Below are 17057 nucleotides of genomic sequence, written 5' to 3'. Positions count from 1 at the left end.
ATCTATTTCACTTCTTAGTTCTTTCGGCTGAAGACACTGCTTTAAAATTGTCTCTCACTCTTGCAGTTCAACACTCTATCCATCCTTCTGCGCCTTGGATTTTTTCTCTGCTCAATCCTTTTGTTGAATCCTTCCCTGTTCCCAGCACCGAGTCTTCTGCGCTGTTTATAATCCTAACAGCTGATGATGTCATCTGTTGGCTATTTGTGCTATCTCCATTTTCATGCCATACACAAGAACTTTCAAAAAGAAAACTTCGGCATGAGAACAGTTAAAAAAATTTCAAATAAACACACTGCGTTTATCACTTTTCGGCAAAAATGTTCTTCAGTGTGTCTCGAAATATTTATTGTATGATATAGAAACATTCTGATAATTAATTTCTAATAAGTAATAAATGAATCTACGCTCTTTTTACCCTTATTCTAGTAACACGTAAATTAGAACCATCCGTCAAATTAGATAAAAGGCAAGAATATTTCTATAACGTGAAGTTGGCTCTTTTTTATAACGTGAAGTTGGCAAGCATTTGTGTCATTTGAAAATTTTTTTTCCTAAATTCTTTTTTTTCAAAACTGAAGAGAGCTACAATACCGTGGGTCTATTAGTTTACCGCGCAAGCGCGAACGAAAGACACACACGCACATACAGACAAACTCTTTCTTTTATTATATGTAGAGATTTCTTTACATCATTTCTCTTCGCAATTTTCGAATTACAACAAAACATTTTAGATGTTTTAAATATAATTTTTTGCAACAAAATGTAAATTTTTTGTAACAAAATGTAAACAAAATTATCACTGGAAAACTAAATCAGTGTACATTTATACAAAGAATGATGTTTAAACTTAATCATGGAATTTCTGCTTAAATTTATTCCTGAAGATTATTAAAAAGTGCAAGAAAGGCATATATCAACACTTATATATAAAATGTTTTTAGCCTTATGAAGCAATCTGTAAATATTACAAGATCGTTACCCTGACATATTAGCGCATGGCAAAGAATCTACAATCAAATAGCCCTCGGCAAAACAGCTCAAAGCGGCCGAAGTAATAATTTCCGCATATAGATTATCGCGGCATTCAGAAGTTTCGTATCCTGTGGCCTATACTCTAAATTATAATTGTTATATAATTTAAATAAGAGTTACCCGTTTTGCAGGAAAAAGTATTTAAGTATCACAATAATCTTGAAACACGGGTGCCAATAAACACTGATTTTATTTTTTATTGGTTATACACGCCTTATTTTTTAAATGTGTATAAAGTACAGAAAATATGTTTGTTTATTTTTAGGTACTAAAGCTGGTCGAATTTTGTCGAATGCTACAAAAAGTCGATATTCGCATAGTTATGTATAGATTATTTTGCAATGGGGTGTTTTCTTCAGGCTACTTAGTTGTGGACTATTTTGACGGGTGACGCACAAGATCTACATATCATTATCATTTCTAAGTAAGAAACATCTCGGAAAAAAGACAAGTTCCGAAATTATAAACCTCCATTCACCACCTTTTCGGAAACAAGGAATTTTATCATCTTTTATTGTGATATATGGATGATATCCATTCCACTGAGCGATGGCAAATAATTTTTCTCTTGAGGATGCTTTAAAATGAATATCCAAAATAACATTTTTATCACTGGTAGCTTCAAGTAGATTAAACAACACTAAACAAAAATTTGTGGAAGTAGAATATAACTTGAATCCGAGCATTTTCTTAGGAAAATCCTTTGTTTTCGAAAAGAGTTCGATCCTAAAATCTTGGGAATAATCAGTGCCAAAACCAAGTTTAATCACAGCCAAAGAATTAAAATAGCGAAATCTTAAGCGAGTGTTAATCGAGAAGGGTTCGTAACGTAAAGTAACTTCTGCCTGTGAAATCTGATGACATTTATCCAAATTAACTTTATCGCAACATCTAATCAAGTTCATGTCGTGCTGATCTGAAGAAAGACATTTTGCCCATTGTTCAAAAACCGAAAGCATTTTATTAGATTTACGAGATGTTTCGCACCAACATGGTACATTCATGTCTCCGTATTGGATATGATTTTTCAGGCCACGCCGTTCCATTTCAGAGAAAAAATCCGGGTATTTTTCACAAATATAATCGAATTCTCCTAACGTTAGGGAAGTTACTGCCACTTCGTTCAGTAAAACATCACGAAATGATATATTACTAGGTTCACTGAGCCATATGATTATACCTTCCAGCAGTTCAGCTTCAGAACTTAAAGGAAGCAATTTTTGCTTCAGTGCGTGTAAAACAAATTCTGGAGGTGTACTTTTAAAAAGGTCGGAATGCAAAAATGTATGCAGATGCTGTGACACTAGTGCTTCCCATTTTCTGTCAAGGACAGATTTGTTTATGCTTAAGGCTGGAAAAATGACTTCAAACGTATTATCTCGAGAATAAGATACTTTCTTCACCCAGTCCATGTAATATTCCTGAAATTCGCTGGCCCTGGCTTCGCATATTAGTTTTCCAGTTTCTGAGCTATCATAAGAACTAGTAGTCACATCTTTAAGGCCTTGTTTCATATACCTGAAATGAAAATTTTATTTTTAAACAGTGCTCCCTAAAATTAAACTCAAATTACTTATAAATATAAAAAAAAGAAAGGAAAAGAAAAGAAAATCAGATTTTCACGTCACACCATACGGTTTGTTAAGGTTTTTAATGCTCTCGCTGAGCTTCTAGTTTACCAGTTTGCTCTTAAACTCACTTTGCTAACACAACTGTGTTTGTGTTTTTCATTTTATTATCAAACATGCTTGCGGCACAAAGTTCAAGAAATAACAAAATTTTTAACAGCAGCATATTTTTTCAATTCCCAATAGAGTGTTAACTGTTGCTCTCTCTCTCTCTATATATATATATATGTATTGCTATTTTTCCACCCTTTCTCAGCTCATTATATCCATACTCAATTTTATTAACAATATGACCTACACAACACTTGTTTTTGTCTTTTTAACTTTATTATTAAACATCAGTTTCTTCGCACTTTCGCCACATGAAACTCAACAACAAAATTACAAAATCTTTAACAGCAGCTTATTTTCAAAACTCCCTATATATGATGATTGTTGCTATAATTGTTTTCAGTCTTATCTCAGTTCATCTTAACAATGTGCAGTTTTCTTATCAAGATGACCTACACAACTTTTTAAAATCTTTTTATTATCAACTTTTTGTCTTTTTAACTTTATTTATTAAATATCCCTTTCTTCGCATTTACGCCACATATAATTCAAGAGCAAAATTTCAAAATATTTAAAAATAGCATATATCTACAATTTCCGATAGACATGTTACCATACATTTTGTTTTATATTCGCTATATTATTCGTCCTCTGGTTTCAGTTTTGGATGACTTGACTAGTTACACAAACCGTTTTTGAAATCCTCCCCATGTGCTAGGCATACGCTGTTAAACTCAATATACAAAATCCTCTACGACAGTGGTCTCAAACTGAAATTGCCCGCGTGCTGCATACACAATCTGACGGACAAGAATGTTTTTTAACGAAATTAAAAAAAAATATTAACGGAATAAAATATACTTTAAATAAAATTTGTTTATTAAATAATTTACAAAATTTGTATATTATTTAATAAACAAAATTTAGGTCGTGAGGCTCCGAAAGGTCGTAGGGCTCCGAAAACGTGTTTTCGCCACCTTTGGCTACACCACACCAAGGTTCCTCAGGAACAATATTGCCTGTGTATCGAGTTCTAAGTAAACTATTGTTACAATTCCAAAACTGTTCAACACGGAATTAAAAGATCTACAATTCTATGTAACAAATAAACACTTAAATACAAGACATATGGCCACTAATTAGACTAAACACAAGGTAAACACAAAATTACCTAAATAAATAAAAGAATACAAAATACGACAACAACATAGAAATTCAAAAATAATTTATCATCCTATTTATAAACGCCATAGTTAAACTATTTTCTTCTAAGATAATACTTTACCAGTGGGGGCTCGTAAAAAGCACTGTGAAACTGCAGCACCCCCTATTTCCACTTATTATTATTTAATAGACTGTGCCCTTTCGTCTTTAATTCCTTCTTTATACTTTTACAATACATAATCCTTAAGCTTAATGTCAGTAGCCATCCCCCACTTTGTGAAAAAGGTACGAAAAGTCTTTGTTTGGGAACTGCGCGCTTCACAGTTCCAGCAATGTCGTATTTAGCTGTTCTGCGCATGCGCACACAGAAACCAGCACGCGAGCCGAGTTAGAGAGAAGAGCAGTGTCGCTCTTGCAGTGCCGAAATTCTGGAATGTTGCTGAAAACGTGATTTTTTTTTACTCCGCGCGTGTGGTATTCCTCCACAAGGTCTGGAACTTCATCATACGGACCATAAACAGAGGTCATGAAAATTTGCAACTTTTAAAAAATTGTCTTACTGAAATTCAGTCAACATCAAATGCAGATCAAAGTATTGCAAAAGCAACAGGAATTTTAAAATATCTAAATGATGATAATTTCAAGTTTTGGTTAGAGATTTTTTATCAGATACCTCTTGAAAAAATATACAACTAAATGCAATCCAGAGAAATTAGTTTGTTTAAAGTTTTCAAAACTGCTATTTTAGAATTAAGAAACTCAAAGTACTGTATAAATTTTTCAAAGACACTGATGGCAGAAGCTAAGGAAATATGTGACGTTATACTATGTATTGATATAATGCACAGATTTTCTTCCACTAAACACTTAGCAGCTGCTAAATTGTTTAACAAGAAATGCTTAGTTTTAGGAATGACCATTCTACAGAAGAAATAATACTGACCACTGAAGCATATCCAATGATTGGCAAAGAAAAGCTTGAAACTGAACTAAAAGTATTCTATTGTAGGTCTGATATCCATGAATACTGCAAATTAATTGAGCTATTGAAATTTATCTTCGAAAATAATCTAGATGATGTTCTTGGTGAAATTACGAAACTGATAAAAATTCTCTTGAGAGTTCCCATGACTACATCAGAGGCAGAACGCTGCTTTTCAAAATTGAAAAGAATGAAAACTTTTCTAAAATGCACTAGGAATTCGGAAAGACTAAATGCGCTTGCATTGCTTTCAATAAAGAAAAATTTCCTCAGTTGTCATCCAGAGATCAAGGAGAAAATTATTGATCTATTCGCGCAAATTAAAGCAAGAGGAATGGATTTCATTTTTAAATGACTAGACAAAGATTGAACTGTAATAATTTTGGTTAAAGTAATTAAGAAATGTTTAATTTTTTTCTTGTAAGATTTAATGAAGTTTCAAAATAAATTTTCTTTTTATACATGTTTGTTTCCTTTTACATAATTTGAAAACAAATGTTAAAATTTTTTGGAACAGCACCCCCACTAATTTTAGCCACGAGCCGCCACTGTACTTTACAGATCAACGTTTGCATTGGGATAGTCCCTTGTGTGATAATATGCTTTGGTATCGCCTGCGGTTTAAAAGTAGGAAGTAAAAGTTAAATTTATTTAATCATCTTGATAATCCATAAGAAATTAGCTATTCTAAAATATCCTCAACTACCCAGCAATATTCACAACTTATAGCAAAAACTTATAGCACTATATTGCATTATTGCATTATTCAAAACTTATAGCACTATATTGCATTTATTTTTAATGTACAGTAACAAGGGCTAAAGAATAGACTTGTTCTCAAATGTAACACCTTCTAAGCGACGGATTTCAAACTCTAAACGTGTCATTTGGATTACAGACAATTCTGATAGGATTGAATATAGAACTTACATCAAGGTAGAAAAAATGCTGCATCGAAAAGAAAAGAAACGAAAATAAATTGGCGATATTTCTTTAAAGAATTTTTTTGAAATTAGATGAAGAAAATGTTTCTGAAAAAGAAAATAATATCTTTAAAGATTTTTGTTTAAATTTGTAGTTTCGCACTTGCGAATGTATTGAAATAGAATACACTTTTTAAAAGTTCTTAATATATTTCTCCAGCTCGAAAACCATTACCTTTGAAACTTTAAGTTACATTTAATGCCTTCTGGTTAATAATACGTTTCGGTTTCCAAATTTGAAATAATTATTGACTAAAGTGTTGTGTAAGCATCTGAGTTATGAGCATTATGCAAGGATAATATGACACAGATTAGTTTTTAAATGATGCAGTTTAGAGTGATTCAGTATAAGCAGTTGCTTTTTTTACAATAGAAAGAGAGAATAACCAAATTAAAATAGAGAATTAAATGAAATTAAGTTGGAGCTTTGCTATATACGCTTTTTATCTTACATATCCTCTTTCCCCTTCAAAGAGTTTTGCGAGTTCAGCCTTTTTCACAGAAAAAGAATCGAGCGTCAGAAGACGAAGATGAACATTATTATACAACATAAATAAATTTAAAGCATGACAAAAAATGCAAAAGAGAGTAGATTTTCATCAAGGTCATAACCTTTTGGTTTCACGATGTCATTTTTTCTCTAGTTCTTAAAAAAAAAAAAAAAAAAAAAAAAAAAGGACAGTTCTATATCTTCCGTTCTACTGGGCCGATTGACAAAATTCATGTCTCGAAAGCGCGACTTAGGATATATATTAGATTTATATGCAGTTAAAAGTCGTTAATCCGGACTCGTCGGGACTTCGGCGATTCCGGATTATCGATTTTTCCGGATTATAGATCATCACTTTAAATCTGGTAAGATGGCATGCAGAACTTATAAAATTAAAAATATGACACCGTAATTTATGAAATAAAGAACAATTATGATCTAAAGGGTATCAAAATTTACAAAAACAAAAAGCTTAATATTTATTTGTTTACTTTATTAAACATTTCTTTCAATGTAAGTTGTTTAAGTTACTTCGTTTCATGTGATAATACTTTCCCTTAATTTTATTAAACAGACATAATTTCTTGTTTAATTACAAAGTTCCGATGTTCAAGTCCTATAATTGCTAAATCAAGAATACCGACTAATTTGTCAATCGAAATTTTTTCGTTTTCGATAACCTCTGCGTCACTTTCTTCACTATCGGAAGCGAATTATAATGACGAGGAACTTGATTTAAATCATATCAAAGACGGAGTACATCGAGATGAAATACTACATTTAGTAAGGAATTATAAGCCAAATAAAATAAAACATCTGCGCTGAAGATAAGGATAGTGCTGACAAATCAACTTCCAATTCATTACGCGCCCGCCGTTGCGTTCCCCCCGCCGAGCAGCGTGAAATTGATAACCAGATTTCGGATTTCAAAACATACTTTCGCTTTAGATCCTTTACATATTAGTAAATATATATCGGAAATTCTATTTGACATAATCGAAAGTTCAAGCTTACTTTTATAAAATTGCTCTAACAGTCTGCAAAAAATAATAAGCCGGATCCAATTCGAAGATTAAGGAACAACGCAATCTGCAACATTATTGACTGAATTATATAATTTTAGCTTAGTTTATACCGTCCGTTATACATTAAACGCGCAAGCGTAAACGTATTATGCGCATGCGCTCACGCATATTCGCAGCCGTAAAGGTCTTACGCGCAGGCGTAAACGCCAATGCACATGCGTCAATGCGACGCATGCGCAGAAAGTTTGTAGCTTTGAGGTCCGGATTATAGATTATTCCGGATTATGGGTGTCCGAATTAACGACTTTTGACTGTATAGCACTATTCTAACATAGGTATTTTGACACAAATTCAGACTTTTTATGATATAACATACCAATTTTTTTACATATTTCGATTCTACAACTCAAATTACGCCTAAATATGAAATTTTGTAAAATTTGGAGCGAAATTTACGGAGAAATTCAAAAATTTATGTTAGCACATTTTTTCAGTTTGCGCCAAGTATTCACCTGGCGAACTTCTTAATATATGGCAACCTAGTTTCCTTTCCCGTGAGAGGGAAAAATGCCACCATCGTTCCTTTTTTCCAAATAATATTCTTTATATTATGTTTTTAATTATAACTGTTATTAGTTTAAGTATTTTTTTCTTTTCGAATTTCATTTTAATTGCTTGCGTTGCATGGTTTTTTTCGAATAACTGTTTTAAAAATTTCTATTTACCTATTCGAACTGCGTAAATAAAGGTGCATCGTTTATTTTTTTTTTTTTTCAAATAGTTTTCTTTATATATATTTTTGTCATAGTTATTATTTTAGGTAATTTTTAAATTTTTATACTTTTATTTTAATTGTTTGTGTTGCATTGTCCCTTCAGGTAATTGTTTTAGAATTTTCTATTTATTCCTTCGAACTGAGCATTTTAAATATATTTTAATATAAATTTTCCAGAATTTGATTTTATTTATTTGAATTGCGTTTCTTTCGGAAGAATACTTTGTAACCCAGACTACGATGCGTTTGAAAACTGCATATATTAAAAGAGAAAATACAGTAAAGGACAATTAACACGCCTTTCAATGTTCCGTTCAGAAAAGATATATATAAATAAGAGGGATGTATAACCGACATTTTAACTTAGGATGAATTGCATACACTGCTTTAAACAGTTTTATCATTGTGCTCATTGCTTTACAGTTTTATACTACATTTGGTTTCTGAAAATGCTATTCATATTTTAGTCAAATATTTTATTTTTGAAATCGCAAGAATCAAATATCATAAGATTAAAAGGTTTTAAATTTAAAAAAAATACAAATACTAAATTTTACGCAAAAATTTATTTTTTCTTCTTTTTTTCTTCAGGCATTCTACTTTATCCTTGCTCTTTTTCTTTAGGCATTCTGCAAGTATATTAAAAAGTATCGAAATTTTCGAAATATATTGGTATTTCTGACAATCATTTTAAATAAAGTTATCGCCTTCCATTTCATAGAGACCCACAAACGGCCGAGCGGTAAAGTCGCTGAACACTGGTAGTTCACTCCGGGGTTCGAATCCCGATAAACGGGCTGGTTGCATGGGCGGTTTCGTGGATTTTCTCATGTGTACCGTGTATGCCAGCTGGTTTCCTTTAGAAAGTTTCTTCACGAAGGCATCCTTCCTTTTAGGCAGATAGCCCTGCTTTGCCGTAACTTAATAATCCAATTCAATCCATTTCATCAGTATTTGGTCAGAGCCTTTATCAGTCTTTAGAAGATAAACATTTTGAAAGTATGAGATGAAAGGAAAGACTGGTTTCATCAAGAGGTTTTGGTTTATTTAATTATGACAAAGCACACTACGGCTATCCGTCAAAGGGGAGGGATGCCTCCGTGGAGGACTTTCTAAGGAAAACTGGCTCGCATACACGTTAGACATGGGGAAAACCGCGAAACGCCCGTGCGCGGGATTCGAACCTCGGACCGAACTACCAGTGTTCAGCGACTTTACCGCTCGACCACTATTTCATCAGGAGGAAAAAAAAAACATCTTTAGGTGACATCCACATACATCACTGGATAAACTCCTGAATCTTCAAATAATTCGAATGAGAAAATCATGGGATTCTCCATTTATGATACGTATGATGTTCTATAACGTAATTTAAATTTATACAACCATATAGTCTAAAACCAGTCGCTCTTCACTTTAATCTGCAATGATATCATTTTTGTCTTTTCTGTTTGCAACAAGCTCAATTGATGGTATTTGCTGGTGTACACGTCCAAGTGTTTTCTCTTTGAACACCTAAATTCTTTGAAGTATCCTGAAAGTATATTCGAAAGCGTCCAACTTTTTGAACATCTTGGTATGTCTGACAGCCAAATTTCCCTGCAAAATTTTGCTTACTTTTCTCCCTAATTTTCTTCTTTCCTTCTACAGTTATTTTCAGCGCTCACACAAGAAAATTAAGATTTTTCGATTGCTAGAATTCCATAAATTTTGCATTCTTGTCAATTTTTTAATATATCAATTGCATGAATTGCGTTTCAGCTGAAGACAGTTTTTCATTTTCTAGTCATTTTAACTATAAATAAAGTTTAAAGCGAAGTCCAAAGGATAAATATTTTAATTAAATGATTTTTGCTAAATGACAAAGAAATAAAACAGTCCAGCAGGGTTTATTCTGTATTGCCGAGTGACCCGATTCTTATATCGGCTGAAACAATCTAAATCATATTAAAGATCATGTTTTTTTTTATACAATCTATAACGCGAGTGAAAAATTAGCTTCTTAAAACATTCTTTCTAAGCGAATTAATATAAAAGATTATAATTATATATATATTTTTTAAAGCTGGGACTTGAACCAAACTGTCAAACTTTTAAAGTTTAATTTACATGGTGGTTATAATTAAAGTTCCACTTTGAAATGGTCATAAAAGGAAAACTACCGGACCAAATGCTATCAACTTGGGAATCGTGTAAAGGAGGTTATAGGAATTTATTTTCCGCGAAGAAAAAGGAAAAAAAAAAAAAAGTGTTCAAAAACTCACCAGCAGGGGAAAAATAGCGCTGTATGCAATATTGTTAAACGAAATAAGATATGAAAACGTATGTTTAAAATGTGTTTAATAGTTTCCGAAACGTGTTACAAAGCATGTTCAATGCAGCGTCCAGCAGTTTCCGAAAGCAAGTTAAATCCTGTTACTGCATTCTCAACAGCAGCTCTTAGCATATCAGGAGGAATGTTACGGACATGTCAGTGTATCACATTTTTCATTTCTGCCAAATTGTTTAGATTATCACCATAAACAGTGCTTTTGAGATAACCCCATAGCCAAAAGTCACAGAGGTTGAGATCTGGTGGGAAGAGGGGAAGTGTCGGCTTATAAGACGTTCATTCGTGAAATGTTGCCTAAGTAACTATGCGACACACGTGAGGTGTGGCGCAGCCCTGCATAAAAATCGTAGTATCTAAAATGCCACGTTACTGCAGTTCATGTATCACGAAACATTTTAACATTGACTCTAAGTGAGCTGCAATCACAGTGGTCCAGCTGTCTACTGCTCTTTAGAGAAGAATGGTTCAGTTGTAAAACTAGCTGTCATTCGACACCATACGGTGTGGAATGACTGTTATGCAATGGAATGCATTAGAAGAATGCAATGGAACTAGATAGATAACATGAGGGATTTCTTTGGCCTAAATTGATTGAAAGCGTTTTGAATCAGTATCTTCATGTTTTAGGGCCGAATTCAGACTTCAAAAATTACAAATTAGCGATCTGTAAGAAAACGATTTCCAGATTGTACTTGTGCGAGTGATTTGCGATCTTACATTTTCTAATCGCTAATTCGTGGTTTTCACGGACGAATTTCTCACTTATACGGATGGCGCGCTCGACTTTTATCGAATTTTACGCCTTTAAATGGTAATTTGCTTACTTCAAGTTTCTTAATGATATACAACATATTAAACCCGTGTAACAAAAGGTTAAGTTAAATTCCGACCCATATTTCGTTTAACAATACTGCATACAGCGCCATTTCCCCCTGGTGGTGAGGTTTCGAACTTCCTTTTTTTCGCGGAAAATAAATTCCCATGACCTCCTTTACACGATTACCAAGTTTGATAACATTAGATCCAGTAGTTTCCCTTTTATGACCGTTTCAATGTGGAACATTAATTATAACCACACTGTATATTATTAAATTTTAATTTGAAGCTATGCGTTATATGTACACCATGCGTAAAATTTTCGCTTTTATGGAAAAATAAAGAATCGAAGCAAATATACTTAGGATAATGGACCAAAACTGAAAAAATTTCCCCTCCCTCTTAAAAAAATATTGAAACTTCGACCTTGAATTTATTGAGTTATCGAAATATTTAATTTGACTTATCTTCTAAGTCCTAGTTCCGACAACAATTCCGTCAAAAATTCCGAATTACTTAAGCTGAAGTAAAAGATTTAGTATATATTCACTGTATGCTAATTAAGTAATCAGAGTGTAATAAAAATAGATTATAGAATTTACGCTGTTTCAACTTTTTGTCTGACTGCACAACATGTAATAGAAGAGAAAGCTTGTAGAGATCTGTTTTTGACATGCCTCTAAAAGTAGATATCATACTCCTTTTGTCTCTTCAATGTCAAAAAACTTTCCTTTGAAAGAAAAAAAATCGCAAGAAGACAAATTTGAAGAACATGCAGGACGATTGAGTACACATACTTATTTTTGGAACACAAGCGGTTCTCCGACTAGTTATTGAATAATGAAAAGATGCATTGTCATGCAATACAAAACATCTGGAATACGTTTTCTGACTGAAAACGTAAGATTAAAAGTCATCTGCTTAATTCACAGCCATTTAAAAGTCAATTACTCGGGCAATTGCAGAATCGTTTTGATCCTGAGCTTGTAAAACAAAAATAATATTACTAGATTTAAACTTCCGAGAACGTTCCTTCTTTAGCTCATATTCCAAGAATATTAAGTGAATACAATTATTGCAAAAGAAATTGAATATTCATTTGCACTACGGCTTGGTAGTTTACTAACGAGTTAACAAAACTTAAATTCTGCTTTTTGTGTCTAAGAATACAACAATATTTTAAATATTTATAAATAAAATATTAAATTGGAGCCTCATCAGTTGCCTAGCATTTGAAGATTGTTAAATACTAATTGTTTGTTGAGAAGTCTAACCCAGGCTGCATGGTTGGTTTTCGTTTTCTAGGTTCTCTTTACAAAGGTTCTCTATGAAAGCATCTTAACCAAATAGCTCCCATGTCCTTTCTATGTTCAAATAACCAACTAACCTAGTTTAAGCGCGATTTCCAAGTGAAGTTACTAGCAAAACCCGAATACTCGTTAAAAATCATATAGCTTGCCAATCGGGAGTAACATGAAAGATACGGCGCCAATAATTGAATTGCTATTACAGTACGCTGTTTCTAAACTTAGATGATCATTCTGTTCAGTAGTGATTTAAGAGTTGCCTACAGGAGGCGCTGCTAGCGCGTTATACTCTCGACCTACGTAATTTGAATTGAGTATTCTTTTCTTTTGTGTACTTGCTGTAGCAGATCTTATAGCTTTGTGATTGAGAATTTAAAATGTTTTGCAGCCAGATCGTTCCTCTACAGCAACAAAATGATTAATAAATATATAATAAAGTAAATATCTTTGTGATGATAATCTTTGTTATAAAATACAAAGTCAACCAGCTCCTGAGTACAGTTCAAGTGGTCCGTCGAGAATCGAACGTGAGCTCTCCCATTTTAATCTCTATTAAATTTGAAGAGTATAATTGTTATAAATATGGAAGCTCTAAAAACTAGAAAAAGAGTGTTAAAAAGTTGTTTCGTCATTAGATGTTTCAGATTCAGTTGCGTTGCAGCTATTTGAAACCAAAACTAATGAAATTTCTAACGAACTTAAATCTGTATTTTATTCAATTTTCGAAACATGTAAACCCGAAGAATTGGATAACTTTATTAATTATAAAGAAGATACAGATGATATTGTTGATAAGTTGCTATTGATGATTAAACGTAAATTAGCAGTAGTAAAAAATAAGATGAATTCTGAACATTCTGTTTCTTCTGTGCCAAGTAATAATAATTCAAATGTGTTTTCGGATGTTAAGTTACCGACGCTATCGGTACCAACATTCATTGGTAAAATAGAGAATTGGATAATGTTTAAAGCTAGTGTAATAGAAAACAAATCTATTTCGAGTAATGCAATGAGATTGCAATATTTAAAAGCTATTATAAATATTTAAAATATTGTTGTATTCTTAGACACAAAAAGCAGAATTTAAGTTTTGTTAACTCGTTAGTAAACTACCAAGCCGTAGTGCAAATGAATATTCAATTTCTTTTGCAATAATTGTATTCACTTAATATTCTTGGAATATGAGCTAAAGAAGGAACGTTCTCGGAAGTTTAAATCTAGTAATATTATTTTTGTTTTACAAGCTCAGGATCAAAACGATTCTGCAATTGCCCGAGTAATTGACTTTTAAATGGCTGTGAATTAAGCAGATGACTTTTAATCTTACGTTTTCAGTCAGAAAACGTATTCCAGATGTTTTGTATTGCATGACAATGCATCTTTTCATTATAAGGACGAAGCTCTGAGAGTAATACAGTCTATTTCTATTTCGGATACAAATTTCGATATAGCTTGGAAACTTTTAGAAGATAGGTATTCGAATAAACGTGAGCTTTTAAATGCTATAATAAAAAAGCTTTTGAATCAGCCGAGTATTAGTGAGACATCTAGTTCTATTCTAAATTTAATTGATGTAACGAACGAATGTATTCGAACTTTAAATATTTTAAACTACACAGTAGAAAACTTATCGGAAATAATGATTGTATATTTGATAGTGGATAAGTTTGATAAATCGACTCGATACTGGTGGGAAAAGGAATTAAAAAACTCGGAAGAATTCGGTACGATTGAAAAATTACTTTCGTTTTTACAAAGCCAAGCGAGAACGCTTCAATACAGTAAAATAAAGGAGGTAAAAAAGAGTAATAATTCTTCACATAAAAAACTTACGAGTATTATATCCACTTCTAATACGAAAAACATAAATTTGAAGTGCATAAAGTGCCGTGGTGAAGAATTCCATTCATTATATAAGTGTCCGGAATTTATAAATCTTTCTGTCAATGACAGGTGTGAATTCGTGAAAAGAAATAAGCTTTGTTTTAATTGTTTGAAAAACCATTCCGTTCGAACGTGTTCGTCTAATTATCGATGTCAAAAATGTTCACGAAAGCATTCAACGCTATTACATTTCGAAAATGAAAAACAAAATAAATCCGAAAGTGCTCATATTTCAAAGCCGGAAGTGGGGGGGGGGGGCAGAAGACGACAGTCAGTCTCAATCCGAATGCTGAAAAATTTGTGTATGACTCTTCTTCCACCAATAAAGAAAGTAGTTTCGCCGGCACAGCTGTAAACGGAATGCATCAGACCAAAAATGTTTTACTTTCTACTGCGAATATTTTAATCAAGAGATTGTTATGGTGAATTAAAATCAGTTCGCGCTTTGTGTGATGTAGGTGCGATGACGTCATTCTTAACGATTGAATGTGCTAATTCGTTAGGGATTAAAAGAGAAAAAATATCTGTTGCGGTTTCTGGATTAAATAACACGAGAATAAATATTAATTATAAAGTATGTGCTTATATTTCAAACGGTATTGACTTTGAAATGAGTTTAGAATTTTTGTGCGTGCCTAAAGTCTCGGACTCCATACCAATAAATAATATAGAAGTTCCGACTGAACATTTTCCTCAAAACATTAAGTTTGCTGATCCAAACTTTTATAAAAGAGGAAAAATTGATGCATTATTAGGCGCAGAGGTGTTTTATCAGATCTTAAAATTCGGTCAAGTTGAAGTACCCAATTCAGAGCTAAGATTTCAAAATTCTGTTTTTGGCTTTATAGCCAATGGTAGTATTTTAGGTTCAGAGACTGAAAATACGCGATCAGTTCACTGTGGATTAATTAATAATTATAGTGATATAGAAAATGAAATTAAAAAAATTTGGCAACTTGAGTCTATAGGAATTAAAGATGATCCCAGTGAAAATGAGATAGATCAATCTTTAGAAACATTTGAAAAAACTGTTCGTTTTAAAGATAACCGGTATGAGGTTCAATTACCATGGAAAAGAGATTGGGGAGAGCTCAATAATAACTTCATCGTTGCTAAAAACAGACTTAATTTACTTATGCGTAGACTTCAAAAAGATCCAAATCTTCATTTGCAGTATATTGAAACTTTAAAAGACTATGAAAATAAGAATATTATAGAGAAAGTTAGATGTCCTAAGGAACCTGTTGATAAACCTGTGTTCTATTTGCCACATCAACCAGTTTTTAGAGAGGAAAGTGCAACTACAAAAATGAGAATAGTATTTGATGCAAGTTCCAGTCATAACTTTAAGCATTTACGTCTAAATGATTGCCTGTGGTCAGGGCCAAACCTGAATTCGAACATATTCGACATTCTTGTTAATTTCAGATTAAACAAAGTCGCCTTTACTTCAGATACAGAGAAAGCTTTCCTACAAATTTTATTAGCCGAAAAGGACAGAGATGCAGTTCGTTTTCTGTGGGAAGAAAATGGTAAAATTCAAGTTTACAGATTTAATCGTGTTCTTTTTGGTGTTACGAGCAGTCCATTCCTTTTGACTGCTACTTTGAAAACTCACCTGAGAAAGCACTCTGAAGAATTCCCGACTACAACAGAATGCTTAGACCGCTGTTTGTATGTGGATGATTTTATTTTTGGAGCTGATAATGTGTCGGATGCTTTTGAGATCTCTACTCAAGCTACATCAATAATGAGCCAAGCTAGCATAGTGCTACGAAAATGGACTACGAATGACAATACATTGATGCAGTTTTGGACACGTGAAGGTTTCGATACACAGCCACAAGTCAACACTATTAAAGTTTTGGGACTGTCATGGAATCCTGCTGAAGATTGTCTAATATTGGGAAAGCAGAGCCTAGTGGACAGTCTGTCTAAAAATGAAAGTACCAAACGATTCCTACTACGTACAATTGGAAAGAATTTTGATCCGCTTGGGTTGCTTTCGCCGTTTACTATTCGTGCAAAGTTCATTCTACAAGTCTTATGGATGAAGAAAATTTCTTGGAATGAAGAAATACCTGTAGATCTACAAAAATATGGCTTCAGTGGTGCTCTGAGATTCCTGATCTTTCAAAGTTACGAGTTCCTAGAAACGTGCTCAATTTAAATATACAAGTGCCAACCGATATCTTAGAACTACACTGCTTCTGCGATGCTAGCCAAAAGGCTTACGGTGCTGCTATTTATGCAAGAGTTGTGAAGGATAATAACATCAAAGTGAATTTATTGGTTAGCAAGAGTCGAGTGACACCACTAAGGAAAATCACTCTACCTAGCCTAGAATTACTCGGTGCTTTGCTTGCCGCCCGACTAGTGAATAAAGTCAAGAAAACAGTGGATTTAAAAAAGCCCTCCTTAGTGTTCTTTTGGACGGATTCAAAAATAACTCTCTATTGGATTAAAGGATCTATCTACGAAACGATGGAAATCATTTGTTGCCAACAGAGTTAACGAAATACAGAGTTTAAGTGATACCAGTACCTGGGCACATTGCCCTGGGAAGCAAAATCCAGCTGATCTCC

General features: G+C 33.0%; 1 protein-coding gene across 3 annotated transcripts in view; it reads right to left on the bottom strand.

The window, feature by feature from the left end:
• Nucleotides 1–646: 646 nt before the first annotated feature.
• The window catches only part of LOC118199392 (uncharacterized), a 61384-nt gene continuing 44973 nt past the window's right edge, over nt 647–17057 (bottom strand). For all 3 annotated transcript variants that reach the window (XM_035371238.2, XM_035371239.2, XM_035371240.2), the window contains one exon: nt 647–2553. In XM_035371238.2, coding sequence (XP_035227129.2) covers nt 1437–2553 — 1117 coding nt within the window. In that variant the 3' untranslated portion in view covers nt 647–1436. The remainder of the gene's footprint in view (nt 2554–17057) is intronic.

This window comes from Stegodyphus dumicola, chromosome 10, assembly GCF_044657685.1.
Source record: "Stegodyphus dumicola isolate Sdum_Otavi_A_Nest chromosome 10, ASM4465768v1".
In the NCBI taxonomy this organism is placed as follows: Eukaryota; Metazoa; Arthropoda; class Arachnida; order Araneae; family Eresidae; genus Stegodyphus; species Stegodyphus dumicola.
This window is presented reverse-complemented; position numbering and strand designations above follow the sequence as displayed.